Consider the following 19,675-nt stretch of genomic DNA (forward strand, 5'->3'; position numbering starts at 1 on the left):
TTAAAAAAAAAGTTTTTAAAGCTTTTTTTTTTTAAAGATATTTTTAAGGACATAGTGTTTCAATATGCTTTAAAGGATGTTTTGTTGTAATATATTTTAAAGTCTGGTTTTATAATGTTTTAGAGTGTTTTTAGTGTTTTGTTTGCCACCCTGGGCTCCTACTGGGAGGAAGGGTGGGATATAAATTTAATAAATAAATAAACAAACATACATATTACATTATATCATATCATATCATAATAATTAATATTAATATTACCCATTTCTGTATGCAATTTTGCCTAATACTCACATATTTCCAAAGCAATTTTTCCTAATAGAATGAATTTTTAATATTTGCATTAATAAATGAATTTATATGCACATTTTACACTAGTACATGCATTTTTGTACACATTACTTGACTGAAGAACTGCACTGCAAAATTCAGAGAAGTGCGAATTTTAACGGTTTCAGTTCACATCTTGTTTCAGAAAGAGCAAATTAGGTAAGTTTACCTTTAAATGTGAACCAGTTGAATTTCTACCCCATTTTTACCTGCACCATTCTTCAGTCTTGGCTGCTGGGGACTCAGGAATCAACAGTGGGAGGCAGCTTTATACAAGAGCCAGTGTGTATAGCATTAGAGCAAGGAGGCTTGGGTTTGAATCCCACTTCGGCCACAAAACTCACAAAATGAAACTGGGCCAGTCACTATTCTGTCAGGTAAACCTACCTCACAAGGTTGTTGTGAGCATAAAGTGGGGGATCATGTACACCACTCTGAGTTCTTTTGGAGCAAGTGTGGGATAAAATATAATAGTACTTGAAAGATTTTGGCTTCAGTCCTGAGTTTCTTTCATAAATGAAAAAGACTCTGATCCAGCAAAGCTCCCACTGGTGAAAGGCAAGATTATTGTTGTCAGTTTCCCTTTGCTCTCTACAGCCCCAAGTGTAACTTCCTGTGCTGGTCTGGACAGTCTCCCTATTCTCTGGAGCAGATTTTTGAGGGGGGGGGGCTGCAGAGGAAATCAACAAAAATTGCATCCTCCCTTCTTGTCAGCAGGAGCATCACATGAGTAGAATTCTGCTCACAGGTACTTAGGATCCAAGTTGCAGAAGAGGAGGGTGTAGCTCAGAGACAGAGCATCTGCTTTGCGTGCAGAGGGTCCTAGGTTCAATACCCGGCATCTCTAGGTAGAGCTGGAAGAGTGCCCTGGCTGAAACACTGGAGGAAAAGTACAAAAAGCATTCAGAACAACCCCTCCAAAAAGAGAGAGAGTAAACCTCAAGATGCTACAATGGAATTTCTTTCTAGAAAACGCCCAACGTGTGTTGGCCTGTAGTTACGGATGAAGGTCTAAAATAATTACCTGCTGAAATGTGTTGAGCTTTTTCTAGAAATAGATTGCTTTGTAGCCTCTTGGGATTTCATCTCTTTTTTCAAACTCCAGAGAGCCACTGCCAGTCAGCGTAGACAATACTGAGCTAGATGGACCAATGGTCTGACTCAGTCCTTGTTCCTAAGCCTTTGTTGGTGCCTCTCACCTATGGAATGTCCTCCCTCTGGAGACTTTCAAAAGTCCCAATCCAGGTGTCTTCTATAAGCTGCAGAATACTTCTTTTGTTCAAGCACACACAATGCACAGGTAATGCCCACATCGTGGTCGGGAGTCCACCATGTGGACGGACATAGACATTTATTTAATGATGACACCATCGGGGATTGTGTAAAACTGCTGCTCTAGTATAACTGGCTCCCTGATTAACCTCCTTTGCAGAGAGATATTTACCCTACATGCTTTCAGTGCTGTGTTTGTGTGAACACTGGATGCAATGGAGAAGTGAATAGTTTAGTCAAGATACCATGAACGTTTAGACATTCAAATTCCACACAAAAGGATATCCCAAAGAGGTAACATGTTAATTTCTTTTTTGCATTTAGCTTTTCAACGGCCACATTCCATTCCTTCCTTCTTAGCACAATAAATAATCAACCGCCCACGAGCTACATTGCCTGCCCCCCATCCCAGCAGGATCTGCTGGTGCTGAATGGCTGGTGCACCATCAACATGTCTGGAATGCATCCTGCTGCAAATCATGACATTAACCTATTATGCATAATGGCCAGGATTTGCCGAAAGGCCAGTTCATAGCGCACAATGCAAATGAGACCACACCGTTCAATGGGCAGCGTTTATCCCTCAGAGTGGGCAGGCTTTTTCTCAGCCTCAAGGACGTAAGGGGAAAAGGAATGCGTCCCTCCCCTCTGAAGATGCTGCCCGCCTCCCACCCTTTTCTGCCAATGCAGAGTTCCTGTAGAAGAGGAGGAGGAGGAGCTACCTGTCCTCTTTATTTCCTAATATCCACGTCTCCCTTGTCTCCTTCGGTGACCTTTGGGAATTGTTGATCTTGCTGCTGTCCTCGTTGGAACTGACAGACAGCTCAATCCCACACGCCCTGAAAATTCGATCAATTTCACGCTGGGCGTTTTCACTCACCAGCACATAGATGAACGGGTCCGCCACACTGTTGGCGGTGGAGAAGCACAGGAACACCACCGAAGTGGTATAGATGTCTCTCTCGAATCTGCACATCTCATCTGGGTAGAGAAAGAAGAGAACCGACTTTACCAGCAGCACAAAATGGTGAGGGGCAAAGCAGACCACGAATATGGAGATGATGGCAATTGCCAGGTACTTCACTTTCGCTTTCTGGCTTGGGCTGAGGCTGCAGCTGGACTTAATACTTTGGAAGATCTTGTAGTTCATGAAAAGGAGGAGCGCAAATGGGATAAGGAAGCCCACTAAGAACCGCGTGATGTTGTAATAGACCAAATGGGAGTTGAGTGGCGTTTCGTAGCAAGTTGTGCTGTTCAGGTCCTGGATGTCATCCCTGAAAAAAACCGGGCAGTAGATCACTGCAACCGTGCCAAAGAGAGCAACGGTGACTACGGCGGCAATCCTCTGGCGCCGGATCCCTCTGCTTTCCAGCGCATACACCACCGCCACGTAGCGGTCAACAGAGACGCAGCACAGGAGAAGGATGCTGATGTAGATGTTGCAGAAGAAGATGTATCCGGTCACCTTGCACGATAGCGTCCCCATCGTCCATTTGTGGTCATTTTGCACGTAGATGATCCAGAGGGGGATGGTGCTCAGGTACATCAGCTCACATAGGGAGAGGCCGAACAGGTAGATGGCAGTGATGGTTCCCTTCCCAATCTGTATGAGTGTCAGGAGGGCAGTTAAGCAGTTGGTTGGAATGCCCACGATAAAGACGATGCTGTATACCACAACCAGAAGATGCCGGCTGTCTTCGTATGGCATGTCCGTGGAATTGCACATGTTGCGATTCATTTGGGCTCCTGCATTTGGGCTCCCTGAAGGTCCGAAAGCAAAATGGGGAAAGTTAGAGGTGCTAAGAATTGGGAATAGGTCCATGGTGGGCCACAGTCTTCCTTAACATTCCTCCTCAAAACTCTCCTTTCCTGTAGAGACTTTGACCATAGGGGAAGGGCTCTAGGTCAGTGATAAAGCATCTGCCTTGCACGTAGAAGGTCCCAGGTTCAATCCCCGGCATCTCCAGGTAAGGCTCCTGTCTGAAACTCTGGACTGAACCTGGGGCCTTCTGCATGCAAAGCAGATGCTCTGCCACTAAACTACAGCCCTTCCTATCTTTAGGGTTTCCAGGTTCAATCCCTGAGATTGATCCTGTATCTTTAGGAGAAAAGAAAGTCAGCCAAGTGCAGGTGTTCTTGCAACCCTGTAATGGGAAAAACCACAAGGTGGAATTCTCCCTCCTCCCTGCACAACTTTTAAAGATACAGAAGACCTCTTGGAGGCTGGGCCTGGCAACCAAGAGGTCTTCTGTATCTTTAAAAGTTGTGCAGGGGGGAGGAATTCCACCTTGTGGTTTTTCCCATTACAGCGTTGCAAGAACACCTGCACTTGGCTGACTTTCTTTTCTCCTAAAGATACAGGATCAGTCTCAGTGGTTGAACCTGACAACCCTATAACTGATACAGGGCAGGAGATCTGCTGTCCGCTTAGGAGTATGAATGCCGTTTGCTTCCACCTATGCTTCCTTTGCTAGGGCTGCAAGCTTTCATTGGTAGATCAATAAAGTGAAACTTCATCCTTGCCCGGCATCACCAAGGCAGAGCCCACAAACCTGAGCCTTGGCCTGTTGGAACATGGCAAGTAATGTTAAAGCTTAGGATATTTCTGAGTATGTGCTGAATATATTTGCACAGAGAATCCCCTCTAGGGATCAGTGGACACAATCCTGACTCCTCTCTTAGAAATGAACCACCACTCACTCTCCATTGATAATGTTCCCATTGATGGTGATGACCCCCCCCCACCTTCCCAAGTGATGGAAATTCAGCACAGCATTTATGGCGTCTGTTAAGTGAAAGCCAGCTCTTGCAACCAGAAACTCTACTTTATCCACTTGCGGGCTGTCAAACTAGCTCAAGATCCTCTGTTAAGCCTTCAGATACAAAGCTAAGAAAAACACCCCTGAGCATGGCTCATCACTCAGTTTGGCAGCTTTTGATCTCACAAATTTGTTTTTGTTCGAATGCCTCTAAGCATGTGCAGCGTTCTCCCCCGCTCCCCAAATGGAACCAATTTTTTTAAAAAAGGGTGTTAGGGTAAAGTGGTGTTGAACATGTGCAGAGTGCCTTTTTGTGATGGAACTCTTCTCTCTGGACATGCTCTAAATTGTAGCTGCCTAACCTGTGGCCCTCCAATGTTGTTGGACTCCAACTCCTGTCAGCCTCAGTCAGCATGGCCAACGGCCAGGTATTTAGGTCACATAGTCCAACAATAACTGGAGGGCCACAGGTTGGCCACCCCTGTGCTAGAACCTGACACTCTGCGCCTTGCCCAGATCATCTCATCAAATCACCCTGCAAAATGGTGTCACTCAGGTCTGCACTTTTAAAAGTGCTGACATGTGGTGTTCTTGCATTTACAGTCATGGGAACATAGAGGCTGCTTTATACTAAGACCATTGATCCACTTAGCTCAGTATTGCCTACACTGACTGGCAGCAGTTTTCCAGGTTTCAAACCAGAGAAATGCCCAGCCTTACCTGGAGATGCTGGGGATTGAACCTGGGACGTTCTGCATGCAAAGCAGGTGCTCTACCTCTAGCTATGCCTATTCTTGTTTCCTAATAACCCTCCCAGCTTTGGAGTTTCCTATCCTGGTTGCAGTAGATTTGCAAACCTTCCCTGACTGGTCTGACTTCATTTGCTTGTGTTTTTTTTGCCAGACCAGTTCAGCTGCACAGTTTCCTTCAAATGCATGACTTCTCTCCTCTCAGGATCTTTTCTTCTGGTAGGAGTTTTGCATCGATCTTACCCCATGTCTTGAAGGCCAGCGGAGCTCACCAGATGGAGAGTTTGCATGTCACAAGAGCCCTTGCACCATTACCCCTTGCAAAGCTAACAAGAAATCAACTGCCATCCTTGTAATTGAGAGACAGCTTTTAACGACCAGGGCCTCGGTTTATGTAAACAGGTCTATCTTTGTCATACCTTGTCTCCCACCCATTCTCATTTCCTTCCGCCTTTTATATTTCCTGTGCCGTTGTGTGTAGCAAGCAGCACCAGGCCGAAACAAATAGGAATCCACTGCAAGTTCTTAAATGCTAAACCCATTTATCGTGGCATACGCTTTGGGGGGCGAATGAGCTCAGCCTGCTGCATCAGATGCAATGAAGTGCCATCCTCCCTTGCGGCTGGAGAAGGTCAGCTCAGTTCACATTTAAAGGTGAACTGACCTAATTTGTGCTTCCAAAACAGTGCACAACCCAAAAGGCAGCTGTCCTTCAGAATCTGCACTCTGCCAAATTTTGCAGTGCAGCTGTCCAGCCCTGCAGCATGTACAAAAATGCATATACTACTGTCAAGTGTGTATAAGAATGCATAGATGAATGAAAATGACATACAAGATTGAACTGCATTAGGGAACATGCAAAAATGTGTGCATTAGGACAAACTGCATACAAAAATATGCATATGAGGAGAAATTCACTCTAAATGCTGATGAATTTTCATGCTTAAAAAAAACTGATGTGAAAATGTGGAGAAGTGAACTTAAAATTGGGGGGGAATGAAAAAGAGAGAGGAAAAACTGGTATCGACAGAAACACCCATTGCTACCCTCACTTCAGTTTCATGCAACTGATTAAGTGGGTATTATCTAGCCCATGGAAACATATGCAACAGTATGCGCTAGTCATCAAGGCATCAGTAAGACTCTTTCTTGATTTTGCAGAGACTACACCACAGCTCCTACCCTTCTGGAATTGGTTTCGGGTTAGCGGTTTTCTAACTTTCTAGCTTCAACTAAAATTTCAGTTTTGTACCAGCTTGTCTGGCAAGGAGCATTCTGCCTTCCTCACCTGCCACAGAACCCTTGCGCGTTGCAAATGATTATGGAGGACTGTGGTATTCACTAGCTAGGTCTAATTGTTGCCCTACAGTTGGGGTGGGGAACTTTTTTTCTGTTGAGGGCTGCATTTCCTTGTGGGATAATCTGTCGGCGGCAGTAGGATTGTGGCAAATTCAGAAGTGCAGGTTCCCTTCATGTTAGCCACAGCCACACACACTCTTTTTTTTCCTGAAGGGTTGAGAATGAGATCCTTTTTAATGCCTTCTCCCACAACAACAGACATCCCTAGGAGACAAAAAGCACGGAAGAGGAGAGTGTGAGCTACTGAGAAGAGTCTTCTTAGTGCTTGACGCACTTCTTTTCACTCTGATTGGCTTCAATCGGCAGAAAAGGACAAGGAAGCACAGAAGACTCTTTTCAGTGGCTAACACACTCCCTTTTCATGCTGATTGGCTTGTAGGATACTGGAGACATAGGGACCTTGCTGGGACCCTGCTCCCCAAAAAGTAAGCGGTCTAAGACCCTCTGAAACCCTGGATGACTACACCCGATTGGGGGCCACATCAGAGCAGTGGGTGGGGCCAGATCCAAAAGAAGCAAGGTGCCCCCTTTTCTTTCTCTCTCTCTGCCACCCCCTTACTGCCCTCTTGCCACCCACGTGAAATTAATTACTATTTTATTTTATTTTCACAAAATGTATGTAGTGCTTTACCTAAGCGGTTTACAAAAAAACATTAAAATTATGAATAAAAACCAGTTAAAAACCAGTAATGAAAAGCATCGAAAAGACAATTAAAAAAAGCAATGTAAAAAAAGATTAAAGCACATCAACATCTACGTGTCTGGGTAGGCTTGCCTAAACAGAAATGTTTTAAACAGGCGCTGAAAAGAACACAGCGAAGGCACCTGCCTGATGTCAATAGGCAAGGAATTCCAGAGTGTAGCTGCTTCATGAGATCAGGCTGAAGGCAGAAGATTGCCCACCCTAGCCCTCCTGAGTGTCCTGCCTCTCAGTTAAACTGCTCTGAACAATTTGATAATCTAGATTTTCCAGCATCTGCCTTGCATGGAGAAGGCCCCAGGTTTAATCCTTGGCATCTTCCATGCTGTGGAACAACCTTCCAGGCAGAGATTTGGCAAGCACCCTTTTGTTTTTGACTTTCAGGCATACATCTCCTGAATACTTTTTTTTTTTATGTTGACAGGCCTATGCAGCTGTTTGAATCTTTTTTGACTGGCCAGGAAGTCATTTTAATGTTTGCTTTGTACTGTTTTTAATGGTGTTTTAGGTTTTATATTTGTACACCTAGTGGTTAGAGTGTTGGACTACGACCTGGAAAACCAGAGTTCGAATCGCCACACAGCCATGACGCTGACTGGGTGACCTTGGGCCAGTCACTAACCTCTCAGCCTCAGAGGAAGGCAATGGTAAACCCCCTCTGAATACCGCTTACCAAGAAAACCCTATTCATGGGGTCGCCATACGTCGGGAACGACTTGAAGGCAGTCCATTTCCATTTCTGATATTTCAATATATAAATGGCAGCATATAAATACTTTTATAAATAAACAAACATAGTGGGATATACCTATAGAAAAAGTGCAATGCCCCCAATAGTGTTGAAAGTCAATTGCAATTGCAATTCCGCTTGTAGTTTACAATGGAACAGTAATGACTGGGTAGCACTAGGATCCACCCCCAGGAAGGTGTATAGATATGCCCAAACATGGTCTGTCCCAGTTTACTGTCCTTATTAATTTTTTGTCTGCAAGGATGGAGGACAGCATTGTGGCTGTTTTATAAATATATATATATATATATATATATATAGGAGGTAGCTTGCTAGATTTGTTACTATTTAGGTTTTGGCCCCCTCTGAAGGCAGAATGACATGTTAGATGCAAATGCATGGAACAAAAGTTTGATGGTTGCTAGCAGTTCCAGAAGGGGATTCTGGAGTGGAGAAGCTGTGTGGGGAAAGTGGGCATGCTTAACCCTTTCCCTGTCCCTCGTCTCTGCTCCAGTGGCTACTAGCCATCATGGCTATGTTCTACTTCCACTGCTGGAGGCAGCATCCTTCTGAATACCAGTTGCTGGAAATCGTAGGAGGGTAGAGTGCTGTTGTGTGCAGGTTCTGCTTGCAGGCTACCCATTGGGGCATCTGGCTGGCCACTGTGAGAACAGGGTGCTGGATTAGATGGGTCTTTCGCCACATCCCCGTTGGCTCTTCTTGTGTTCTTATGTTTAATTCTATCCCCCTTCAAGACAACCTTTCTTCTTGCAGGATTCCAGTCACGAAAAACAGCTGTCGGGTTTTAAATGTTTGTGTATTAGGGCTTTGAGTGGGATGGTGGATGCACCTTGACTGTAGCGTGCACGCACATATGCAACTTGTACATGCACATGTGCATCTTTTAATATAAATATTTTACTACAGGCTTTTTTCTACAGAGCTGTGTTATTACCAAATATAGCTCTGCTTAGTTGTTTCTTGTTTTTGTTTTTGTTTTAAAATAAGGCTTTGTAATGTTTTCAACTGCCCTTTCTAAATAAGTGTCCATGCTGCTGTCTTTGTCAAGTCTGGTTATTTTAGATCATAGTACCTTCTTATGCTTTTGTGATATTGTAACCTGCTTTAGGTGGGCCATGATCAGAAAGTATACATGAAAGTTCATCCCACTCCTTATATAATCAATCATTGTGCTCTCCGGGTGACGACCTCCTGCAGATACTACCCACAGAGAACAATTCCCAGAGTTCTCTGGGAAGAGGGACTGACTTTTAAACCACTCTGGCAATTGTAGCTCTGTGACAGGAATTAGCGTCTCCGAACAACTCTCAGAATGCTTCACAAAACTACACTTCTCAGGATTCCTTGGGGGTTTAAAGTGGAATAATAGTGAAATAAATGTATGGTGTAAATGTGGTCACTATCTCATCAGGAAGTCTGTTCCGCACAACACAGCAATTGGGCCCTAGAGTTGTAGCACCTCCCCTTTAGAATTCCCTCCCCTTAATATTAGATAGGCGCCATCTCTGTTGCATTTTCGGTGCCTATTGAAGACCCTCTTTCAACAAGCTTTTTAAGCAGAGACCTTATCCCAGTCTGCATCTGTATTAGAATTGATTTTAAGATGTTTTAGAAATGTGTTTTTAATTTTTTTTATTGTTTTGTCACTTGTTGTTTGCTACCCTGGGCTCCTTTTGGGATGAAGAGCAATTTATATCATTATTATTAATTATTATTAATTATTATTAATTATTATTATTATCAATAATAATAATAACAATAATAATAAACATAGAAACAAAATGCCAATGTGTGGGTTTCTATCGGTTGCATTTCTCACCTCCAACCCGGCTGCAATTGGCTCTCCAAATAGCAACTGTTGTTGTGTGTCTTTGAGTTGTGGATATTCTGTACTAAGTATAGCCAGTTCCACTGTGAACATGTGCTGCACATGTTGCAGGTTGTGGTCAGGTTGCTGACACACCTTGTTTCAGCAGCCACTGTGGGACAGGATATTGATAGCGTAGTGCAAGCAAGAAAAGGCTTTTCAGGAGGGAGGGAGATAGTCAAGCAGCAAAGCCTGCGGAGAGAACATGGGTGTTAACCCCCTGCTAGTGGGCCAGGTTCAAGGCTCTTGCGTTACTATATACTATATAGATCATCCAGAGGAGCGCTGCTAGTTGTCCCCCATGTTAAAGGGGCCCAGCTGGCCTCAACCAGAAGTCAGGCATTTAGTGTCACTGGTCCCATGCTGTGGAACAGGCTTCCGACAGAGAGTCAGTAGGCACCCTCACTTTTGACTTTCAGGCAACTCTAGAAGACCTTTTTATGCTGACAGACCTATGCCAGGTATTTTAATCATTTTGTACTGGGTTTTTTTTGCGTGTGTTTTATGATAAATGGTGCTGTGCACCACCATGTTATCTTGTATGAATTGGCAGCATATACAAACTTTTACAAAAAAATAAAATACATATAGGGACACCCTTGAGTACTTGCATCTGTAGAGTATTGGCAGCCAGAGGGTTCTCCATGTGCTGTTCTTATGGTTTATGTATTTATTTAAAGCATTTTCATCCCACACATCAGCTGAAAAAGACTTCCAGAGCAGCTTACAAATGTCATTTATGAAGATAGCCCCTACCCTCAGTCTTAGAATCCAAAGGACACGACATGAAAAGAAAAATAATTGGGCGGGAGGAGGGAAAAAAAGAAAACTTTTAGGCACTGTAGGCACTTCCATATCAAAATTTTCTGTGATTTTCTTTCTTTTACTTAAAAAAACAAAAATACACCAGCATTGTTGTGTGAATTTCTCCTAATAAACACATTTTTGTATACAGTTTTGACTAATGTACACATTTTTGCCAGCAATTTCTCTAATATAATGCATTTTTGTATGTTATTTTCACTAATATATTCATTATGCACACTTCTCCCCAATATAATGCATTTTTGTAAACATTGGTCGGAGAACTGAATTGCAAAATTCGGAAGTGTGCATTTTGAGGGATGGCTGTGGTGTGGTGCACCGATTGTTTCAGAAATTGTGAGTTTGATACATTTGTCTTTAAAATGCAATCTGAATCTAATTTCTCCCCCATCCCTAAAGGCAACTTGCTGTGGCTGCTCCTGGAAATAAAATGCCCAGGTGTGCTGTGATGTACAAAACAGAGCAGAAGAGGTGTGTCAGTATACCACTTTCCCAAGAAACATCACATGTTCTTGTGATGTCATGTGGAAATGCACCTAAAAATGAGTACCTGAGACACTGTAGATACGAAGTAAATTGCTGATGGCGTAGAAGTGCTCTCTTAGTTACAAAATCCTTGTAAAGTACAGCTGGAACTGAAAGGAGAGAGGTGCCTGTGGCAGACTGGACGGGGAAGTTTAACTGTTCCCACCGTAATTCCAATGAACCACCCCTCCGAAAGCTGCTTATTTGTATCAGGTGAGAAGATCCCCTTGGTGCACATAGCTGCACTACGTTAATTTTGTCTGAGCATCTGCAGGGTGACTGGGTCCTTCTCTTTTGCAATAGGAAGCAGGTGGTACTTTTTGGTTTATTTTTAAAAAAGAGGACCTGAGAACATGCATCTCGCCCTAGGAAAGAGGATGTTCAGCTGCGGAGAAATTCAGGAAACCCACTCAAAAATGCCCCCAATATCTGAAGAGCAGTGATTCCCAGATCACTGGGGTGCCACAAGGGCTGTGCCATAGCTCAGTGCTGGAGCATCTGCTTTACATGCAGGAAGTCCAAGGTTCAATTCCTGGCATCTCCAGGTAGGGAGAAAATCCTGTCTGAAACCCTGGAAGGCCACTGCCGGTATTGTTCAGTAGACAATACTGAGCTAGATGGATCAGTGGTCTGACTGAGTAGAAAGCAGCTTCCAGTGCACCTGTGGAAACAGCCAGCATACTACTGTGCATAACATGAATGAGACTGCAGTCCTAATCAGGTTTCCTCAGATGTAAGTCCTAATGAGTGACATGGCATTTATACTTGGGGAAGTTTACGCAGAATTGCCCTCCTGAACGGCAACCCAATATTAATTTAGGGGATTTATATCCCACCTCCCAATGAGATGATCCTCAAGGTGGCTTACAACAGATTGTAATGATACACACACACACACACACAAATCCCAAATCCACTCAAATCAGTAGCCTTAAGTCCCTTGGCTAATGACAAAAGAAGAGTATGCTTTGCTTCTCCCCTCAAGGCTGAGGGTAACTGGAAGCTCAAGCGAAACAGCTGGGCTGGCGTCAGATTTTGGGAGGTCTTTGGCACAGTGCCAGCTATAGGCCCCACAACCTCTCCAGTCACCCAGGGCTCACAGCAACTACCACATGCCTTCTCTGCCTGTCACTGAAAATCATTGGGGAGCCTAGTGAAGAGGGGGGTGAATGGCAGTTCAGCTAGGGTGGGCTAGCAACGGCCCCTTCCAAGACCCTGGGGTCCTTGGCCAGTGCCCAACGTGGCTGACTGCTAGTGCCAGTCCTGTCAAATGTTCTTCAGGCAGGGGTGGGGAAGCCAGCTCCCTGGATGGTGACATAGGAATTGGTACAGCCCCTCCAGCCGTTCTGTGGCAGCACCCATGGAACTCTCTGAAGATTCCAAATGCACTCATGGGCCCCCAAAGGTTGCTTTTGGATCAGGACTGGAGAGCCTCTAGCCTTCCAGATGTTTTTGAACTCTAATTCCTATCAGCCAGCAAGGACAATGGTCAGAGATGATGGGAGTTTGAGTCCCGCCACATGCCCCCTAAATCTGTTCTGGGTTTCCGCCCCCAACCCTCCAGAGCAGATTTTGATATGATGTGGGGCATGCGTGGGGGAAGGAAAGGCAGAGTAATCCTGTTGTGCTAGTGCTAGCCCTTGCACTAGTAGTGCAACTTTTTGGTTGCCCATAGGGCTGTATTCAACATAGCTTTAAGTGGCTGGTTCTGTCAGTGCAAGGAATGACCTCTCCATCTCCTCCCTCCGGTGTACCGCAAAATCTGTTCTCTAGAGCCGATTTGGATATGCAAGGGGGGGGGAGGAGAGGGAGGTAAGTCCCATTGTGCTAGTGCTAATCCTCGCCCTAGTGCAATTAGTTAGTTGAAAGCCACCCATTGTGGTCACATTCACACCATACATTTAAAGCACATTTACAGCACTTGGCTTCCTCCCCCTCCCCCCAATAATCCTTGGAACTATAGTTGACCCCTCACAAAGCTGCAATTCTCAACAAACTAGAGTTCCCAGGATTATTGGAGTGGGGGGTGGCGGAGGAAGCCATGTGCTTTAATGTGTATTCAATTTTGTTTTTTAAAAAAAATGTTTTGCAATTAATTGGTTATTGTGGTTCGGCAAAATACTTTTAATCAATCAATCATTTATTTAAGCGTATTTTTGTATTGCCTTCTATCAAAATTCCCACACAAGAAAACACAAAACAAAACAATTTGTTACACATAAAATATATCTGAACAGTCATAGATACAGTAGGGCCCCACTCATACGGCGGGTTACGTTTGGGACCCCCGCTGTAAAGCGAAAACCGCTGTACAGCGGAACCCATTGAATAGAATGGCGCGCGATGCCCGAAAACTGCCGTAAGAGCGGAACAAGCACCGTATGAGTGGGGCTTTAGTCTAATTGAGTCTAATTGAGACCGCTGTATTAGCAAATCGCTGTAAAGCGAAGCGCCGTAAAGCGGGGCCCTACCGTATACAAGATCTACAAGGCAGAAAGATCTTAAAAGCCAGATTTAAACAAACAAACAAAAACAAATAATCAGGAGTAAAATGATGTCAGAAAGGTGTGGAAAAGAAAAAAGGCTGTTGCTTGGTGCTGAGAGAACAACGAAGAAAGCGCCAGGAGGACCTCTCCAGTTCATCCAATCAAATGCAGCCAATGTCATCTAAGCTAACTAGTTAACTCTCTAAACATTGCGTCCTAGTATTTACTTTGCAGACATGCTTCTGGATTTGCATGGGGCAGACCACTAACACCTGTCCTGCTCCCCCCCTTAAATAATGTTTGTGTCTGATGCTCTGGTCAGCATCTGGTAGCTGAGTCTGGAAGCCCTATTTAGATTTCCCACAATGCCCCTGATCTGGCATCGTGGGAAATGAAAATGGTGCATCTGGGTTGGGCTCTGGAACCTGCCATTTTGATTTTCCACAATGTCCTGGAGCGATGCAGGCATTGCGGGAAATTAAAACGGTGGCTGGCATGCACTAAAGGGCTATCGCCTGTTGCCCCTCTAGGCAAGCGTGCCAAGGGGGGCCCATGACAAAGGAGAGGGTTCAAAGAGGGCGGTTTGCTGAGGACCTCCTCAAACTAGACCCAGCCCTGTTGTGGTGTGGGGAAAGCAAGTCAGTGGAACTGAGGTGTTTTGATACTGAACCAAGAAGGAAACCACACTAGGCCTGGCGCCCTGGCCTATCAGTGTTGTGTGGTAAGGCTGCTTGCCGAGAAACAGAGAAAAAGAGATAAAAGAAGGTATAAGAAATAACTACAATGAATTTCCTCTGCTGGCTGTTACTGCTGGGTTAGTGGGTTATGGCCTGATCCAGTTATTAGCTGTTTATTCATCTCATCTTCCATAAGTATGTAGCACTGAAGCCTTTGCCATCCTGGCACCCTCTAGGTGGGAGTTGTAGTCCAAACCATCTGGAGGGTACCAGACTAGCAAAGGCTGCAGCTGGCTATATTGTGTGTGCTGCTGTTTGATAAGTTGAAAAGATATTTGTGGCCAATCAGAATTACAGTGAAAAGGAAAATCATGCAAGAATCTTAGCAGCACTCATTCTAGGGTTGTTTGAGAATAGCTTGATTTCATGGGATGGCAGACATCTCTGCCCAGTTTCTCGGCAAGCTACCTGAACCTCTTCTGAACCTTGGGGGTGGCCTGTGGCACCCTGTGTTCTGTATGGCTCAGATGTTCCTGCAGGTACCAAGCCAAACCACAGAGCACATAGCAAAACCTTTTCCTGCTCACACTCACCCGTTACAAAGCTGAGCCACTGCAAGCTAGTGGAAAGAAATGGTATTTAATTCTGCTTCACGGCTCACAAACTGATGAGGTCAAAGGACATTAACCCATGGGAGATTCTCTGTAGGGCCATCCCACATCAACCCTTCTTGTGGTATTTCTGTAGCATTTAAAGGGCACTTCAGCATGTGAATAGCTGGATGATTCATCTATCTATCATCTCTAGTGGAAAGTCATACTAGGCAGCACTGCTTGAGATAATGATCTGGGTGTCTTAGCTGACCACAAGCTGAAGAAGAGCCAGTGGTGTAATGCAGCTGCTTAAAATGCAAACACAATCATAGGCTGCACTGACAGAATCAGAGGGCAACTCCAGATGTTCATTTTATTGCACTTTTATGATAATTTGTGCTCAGGATGCTATTGGGACAGTCACAGGCAATAGCCCTTTCACCACCCTCCGGCCCTGGGTTCATGCTGGGAGGAAGGGCGGGATATAAATCAAATAATAAATAAATAAATAATAAGTAAACACTGTTTGCTCCTGCCAAAGTTTTGGGGTGGCTATGCTGCTTCACTTCCAGTCAGGACATGTCCTGTCACCTTCTGCTGAAATCCTGTACCTTTTTATACCACAAATGTTCTAGTTTATTTTTTATCCACTTTGGTTGTCTCTGAATAGCAATAATGTGATGGCACCAGGGAAGCATTGTGGAACAAACTAAAGCAGGACAAATCCACCACCGATGCTCTATTATTGTAACAAGAACAATTTGCAGAATGCACCTGGAATTAGGGTTGCCAGCTTCGTGGCCTGAGACTGATCCTGTATCTTTAGGAGAAGAGAAAGTCAGCCAAGTGCAGGTGTTCTTGCAACACTGTAATGAGAAAAACCACTGTGCAAGAATACCTGCACTTGGCTGACTTTCTCTTCTCCTAAAGATACAGGATCAGTCTCAGGCCATGAACCTGGCAACCCTACCTGGAATACAACAACAGTTTGGAGGGGCTCTTAACTGTCTAGATCACGGGTAGTAACAATTCCACTTTATTTTGTCCAGCATCCTCTTCTCACAATGGTCAACCAGATGCCTATGGAAAGTCCACAAGCAGCACCTGAAAGCAATAACATTCTCCCCACCTGTGATTCCAAAGCATACTGCCTTCGACAGTGGAGGTAAACCATAGCCACTGTGGCTAGTAGCCATTGATAGCTTTAACCTCCATCGATTTGTCTAATCCTCTTTTAAAGCCATTTTATGAGAGCAAAGCCCATTGTTTAACTAATTAACAAAGCGGAGTGTGACTAGGATGGTGAGATGTCTGTCAATCAAATCCTACAGAGACCTGTTGAAGAACCTGGGCCAGTTTTACCTTGGAGAAGAGAAGATGAAGGGGAGTCACGACAGCAGCCTTTAAATATGTGAAGAGGTTTTATGCAGAAGGTGGAGCAGACTTAGCCTATGTTGCTCCAAGAGGGAGGACTAAAACTAAGGGGTTGAAATATCAGGCCAAGTACAAGGTGTTACTTTTACTGTGTTCAGTGGAGATTGGTGGCTTCAGTATCAGTAGGGCAGTGAAAGCAGTAGGTGCTTTCAGGCCTGGGGTGCCAAAAGTGGACCTTTCAGCAGCTTGGACACCACTGTGAAAGTATGGAGTAAAACCTAGAGCGGATTCACTGCCCCATTGACATAGGAGCCACCAGTCTCCACTGACATAGTCAGAACTTAGAAAAGTTATGTTTTTGAACTACAACTCCCATCAGCCCAATCCAGTGGCCATGCTGGCTGGGGCTGATGGGAATTGTAGTTCAAAAAAGTAACTTTTCCAAGCTCTGACCTACATGAGTATATAAACCACTCAACAGCTTGGAACCGGTTCACTTGAAGGATTGCCTTACCTCCACATGTGTCTAATCTGTGGAACTGGCAGTTTTACCAACTCCACACAATGTCAGTTCTGCTCTTGCGAGGAATTGTTCCTTTAGTGTGGCAGCACCTATTCTCTGGAACTCCCTGCCGATTGATATTAGCAGCTGCCTTCATTGTACTTTTTTCCAGTCATGACAAAGAAGCAAAGTTTCTAGATATTCTAAATGACTATTCCCTAGAGCAGTTGGTCATGGAACCGACCAGAGGGACGGCAAACTTGGCCTTAATCCTCAGTAGGGACCGGGACCTGGTGCGAGATGTAAGTGTTGTTGAACCAATTGGGAGCAGTGACCATAGTGCTATTAAATTAAAGATATATGTAAATGGCCAATTGCCAAGAAACTCCAACACGGTCACATTTGACTTCAAAAGAGGAAACTTCACAAAAATGAGGAGATTGGTAAAAAGAAAGCTGAAAAACAAAGTCCAGAGGGTCACATCACTCGAAAATGCTTGGAAGTTGTTTAAAAACACTATATTAGAAGCTCAACTGGAGTGCATACTGCAGATCAGAAAAGGTACCGCCAGGGCCAAGAAGATGCCAGCATGGTTAACGAGCAAAGTCAAGGAAGCTCTTAGAGGCAAACAGTCTTCCTTCAGAAAATGGAAGTCTTGTCCGAATGAAGAAAATAAAAAAGAACACAAACTCTGGCAAGAAGACAATGAGGGATGCTAAAAAAGAATTTGAGGAGCACATTGCTAAGAACATAAAAACCAACAACAAAAAATTCTATAAATACATTCAAAGCAGGAGACCATCTAGGGAGGCGATTGGACCCTTGGATGATAAGGGAGTCAAAGGTGTACTAAAGAACTATAAGGAGATTGCAGAGAAGCTAAATGAATTCTTTGCATCTGTCTTCACAGTGGAAGATATAGGGCAGATCCCTGAACCTGAACTAACATTTGCAGGAAGGGATTCTGAGGAACTGAGACAAATGTGATAACGAGAGGGGAAATTCTAGGCTTAATGGACAATATAAAAACTGACAAATCACCGGGTCCGGATGGCATCCGCCCAAGAGTTCTCAAAGAACTCAAATGTGAAATTGCTGATCTACTAACTAAAATATGTAACTTGTCCCTCGGGTCCTCCTCCGTGCCTGAGGACTGGAAAGTGCTGGGAAAAACAGAAGGGAATAGAAAAAGAGGAAGACCAAACAAGAGATGGATTGATTCCATAAAGGAAGCCACAGACCTGAACTTAAAAGATCTGAACAGGGTGTTTCATGACAGGTGCTGTTGGAGGTCGCTGACTGATAGGGTCACCATAAGTCGTAATTGACTTGACGGCACATAACCACAACAATACATTTTGAAAAAAAAAGTCAAGGAAACAGATTTCGGCTAAACATTAGGAAAATCTTTCTAATGGTATGAACTATTCAACTGTGGAACAGACTGCCTCAAGAGATGATGGGCTCTCTTTTGCTGGAAAAATTTAAGCAGAAGCTAGACGGCCATCTGTCAAGGATGCTGTAGCTGCATCCTACACTGCAGGTTCTGCATTAAGCAGGGGGCTGGACTAGATGACCACCAAGGTACCTTCTAGCTCTATGATTCTATAGACTGTGGCTCAGTTCAGACCTCACACCATACCATGTTTTACCTTGGTTTGATGCGATGTCTGAATTGCCAAGCCATGGTATCAGGACTGGGACATGGGCAAGTGTCTAAAGATGATTCCAGATGGTTGCTGTTTTCGGGTGGGATTCAATCACATACCAACACATTCAGCTGTGCAATTAAAGTTGATTGGGAGGTCTTGCACAACAAATCCACTTCCTCAAAAGATCAGACTTTTTGCGATAAGGAAAGTGATGGGAAAAGTGATGGAAAAGCGTGGAATAATACTTACTTTGACACAACACCATCTAACCTCCCCCACAAACAAATCAGGCTGAATGCTCATTAACTAACCAACATTGGCTGTGCACACACCATTATTACTATTATTATTATTATTTAATTTATTGCCCACCCTTCACCTAAAGGTTCCAGGGTGTGTCACAACATTGATATATGATATGGACTGCCTTCAAGTCAATCCCGACTTATGGCTACCTTATGAATAGGGTTTTCATGGTAAGTGGTATTCAGAGGGGGGTTACCATTGCCTCCCTCTGAGGCTAGTCCTCTCCAGCTGGCTAGGGCCTGCTCAGCTTGCCACAGCTGCACAAGCCAGCCCCTTCCTTGTCCGCAACTGCCAGCTGGGTGCAACTGGGCTCCTTGGGACTATGCAGCTTGCCCACGGCTGCACAGGTGGCAGGGCATGTCACCCCTGAGCCACTCACTGTGGGGGTGATCTTTAGCCGGCCCTTTACACCCAGGAGACACGAGCGGGGATTTGAACTCACAGACTCTGGACTCCCAGCCACGCTGTCCTCTCCACTGTGCAATACCAACTGTGTCACAATATTACACATACATTATTAAAAACAGTTAAACAACCAACATCACAAAAAACAGATAGTAATCTACAAAGCACCCCCCCAAGAATCCTGGGAGCTATAGATTGTTAAGGGTGCTGCGAACTGCAACTCTGTGAGGGGTAAATTACAGTTCCCAGGATTCTTCGGTGGGTGGGTGGAAATGTGCTTTAAATGTATGGTGTGTGTATGCAGCCATCATTTGATCTCTCTGAAAACAAATCAGGATGGATGCTCAATAAGCAGGTCATTTAGAAGCACCCTAAATTGAGCCAGGAGCTGGGAACCAGGAGCCATGAGACAAGCCAATAGTCAGGACTAAGTAACAACTAAGAATACAGGAACACACCTCCACTGAAAAATAACTTCTTGATCAAGCAAGGCCTAACTGGAACGGAAAGTCTTCTTATATCCTTCTTGCTCAGGAGGATCCAAT

General features: G+C 44.5%; 1 protein-coding gene across 6 annotated transcripts in view; it reads right to left on the reverse strand.

Annotated features, from left to right (window-relative positions):
- Positions 1–419: 419 nt before the first annotated feature.
- The window catches only part of GPR132 (G protein-coupled receptor 132), a 37,102-nt gene continuing 17,846 nt past the window's right edge, over positions 420–19,675 (reverse strand). For 3 of the 6 annotated variants that reach the window (XM_061613283.1, XM_061613281.1, XM_061613280.1), the window contains exon 2: positions 420–3,361. In XM_061613283.1, the coding sequence (XP_061469267.1) occupies positions 2,319–3,338 (1,020 nt within the window). In that variant the 5' untranslated portion in view covers positions 3,339–3,361 and the 3' untranslated portion in view covers positions 420–2,318. Of the gene's footprint in view, positions 3,362–5,079; positions 5,130–5,351; positions 5,500–5,527; positions 5,718–19,675 lie in introns of those variants that run through there. The other 3 variants (XM_061613279.1, XM_061613282.1, XM_061613284.1) reach the window with 3 other exon arrangements.

The sequence above is a fragment of the Rhineura floridana genome, chromosome 2 (genome assembly GCF_030035675.1).
Source record: "Rhineura floridana isolate rRhiFlo1 chromosome 2, rRhiFlo1.hap2, whole genome shotgun sequence".
NCBI classification, from domain to species: Eukaryota; Metazoa; Chordata; class Lepidosauria; order Squamata; family Rhineuridae; genus Rhineura; species Rhineura floridana.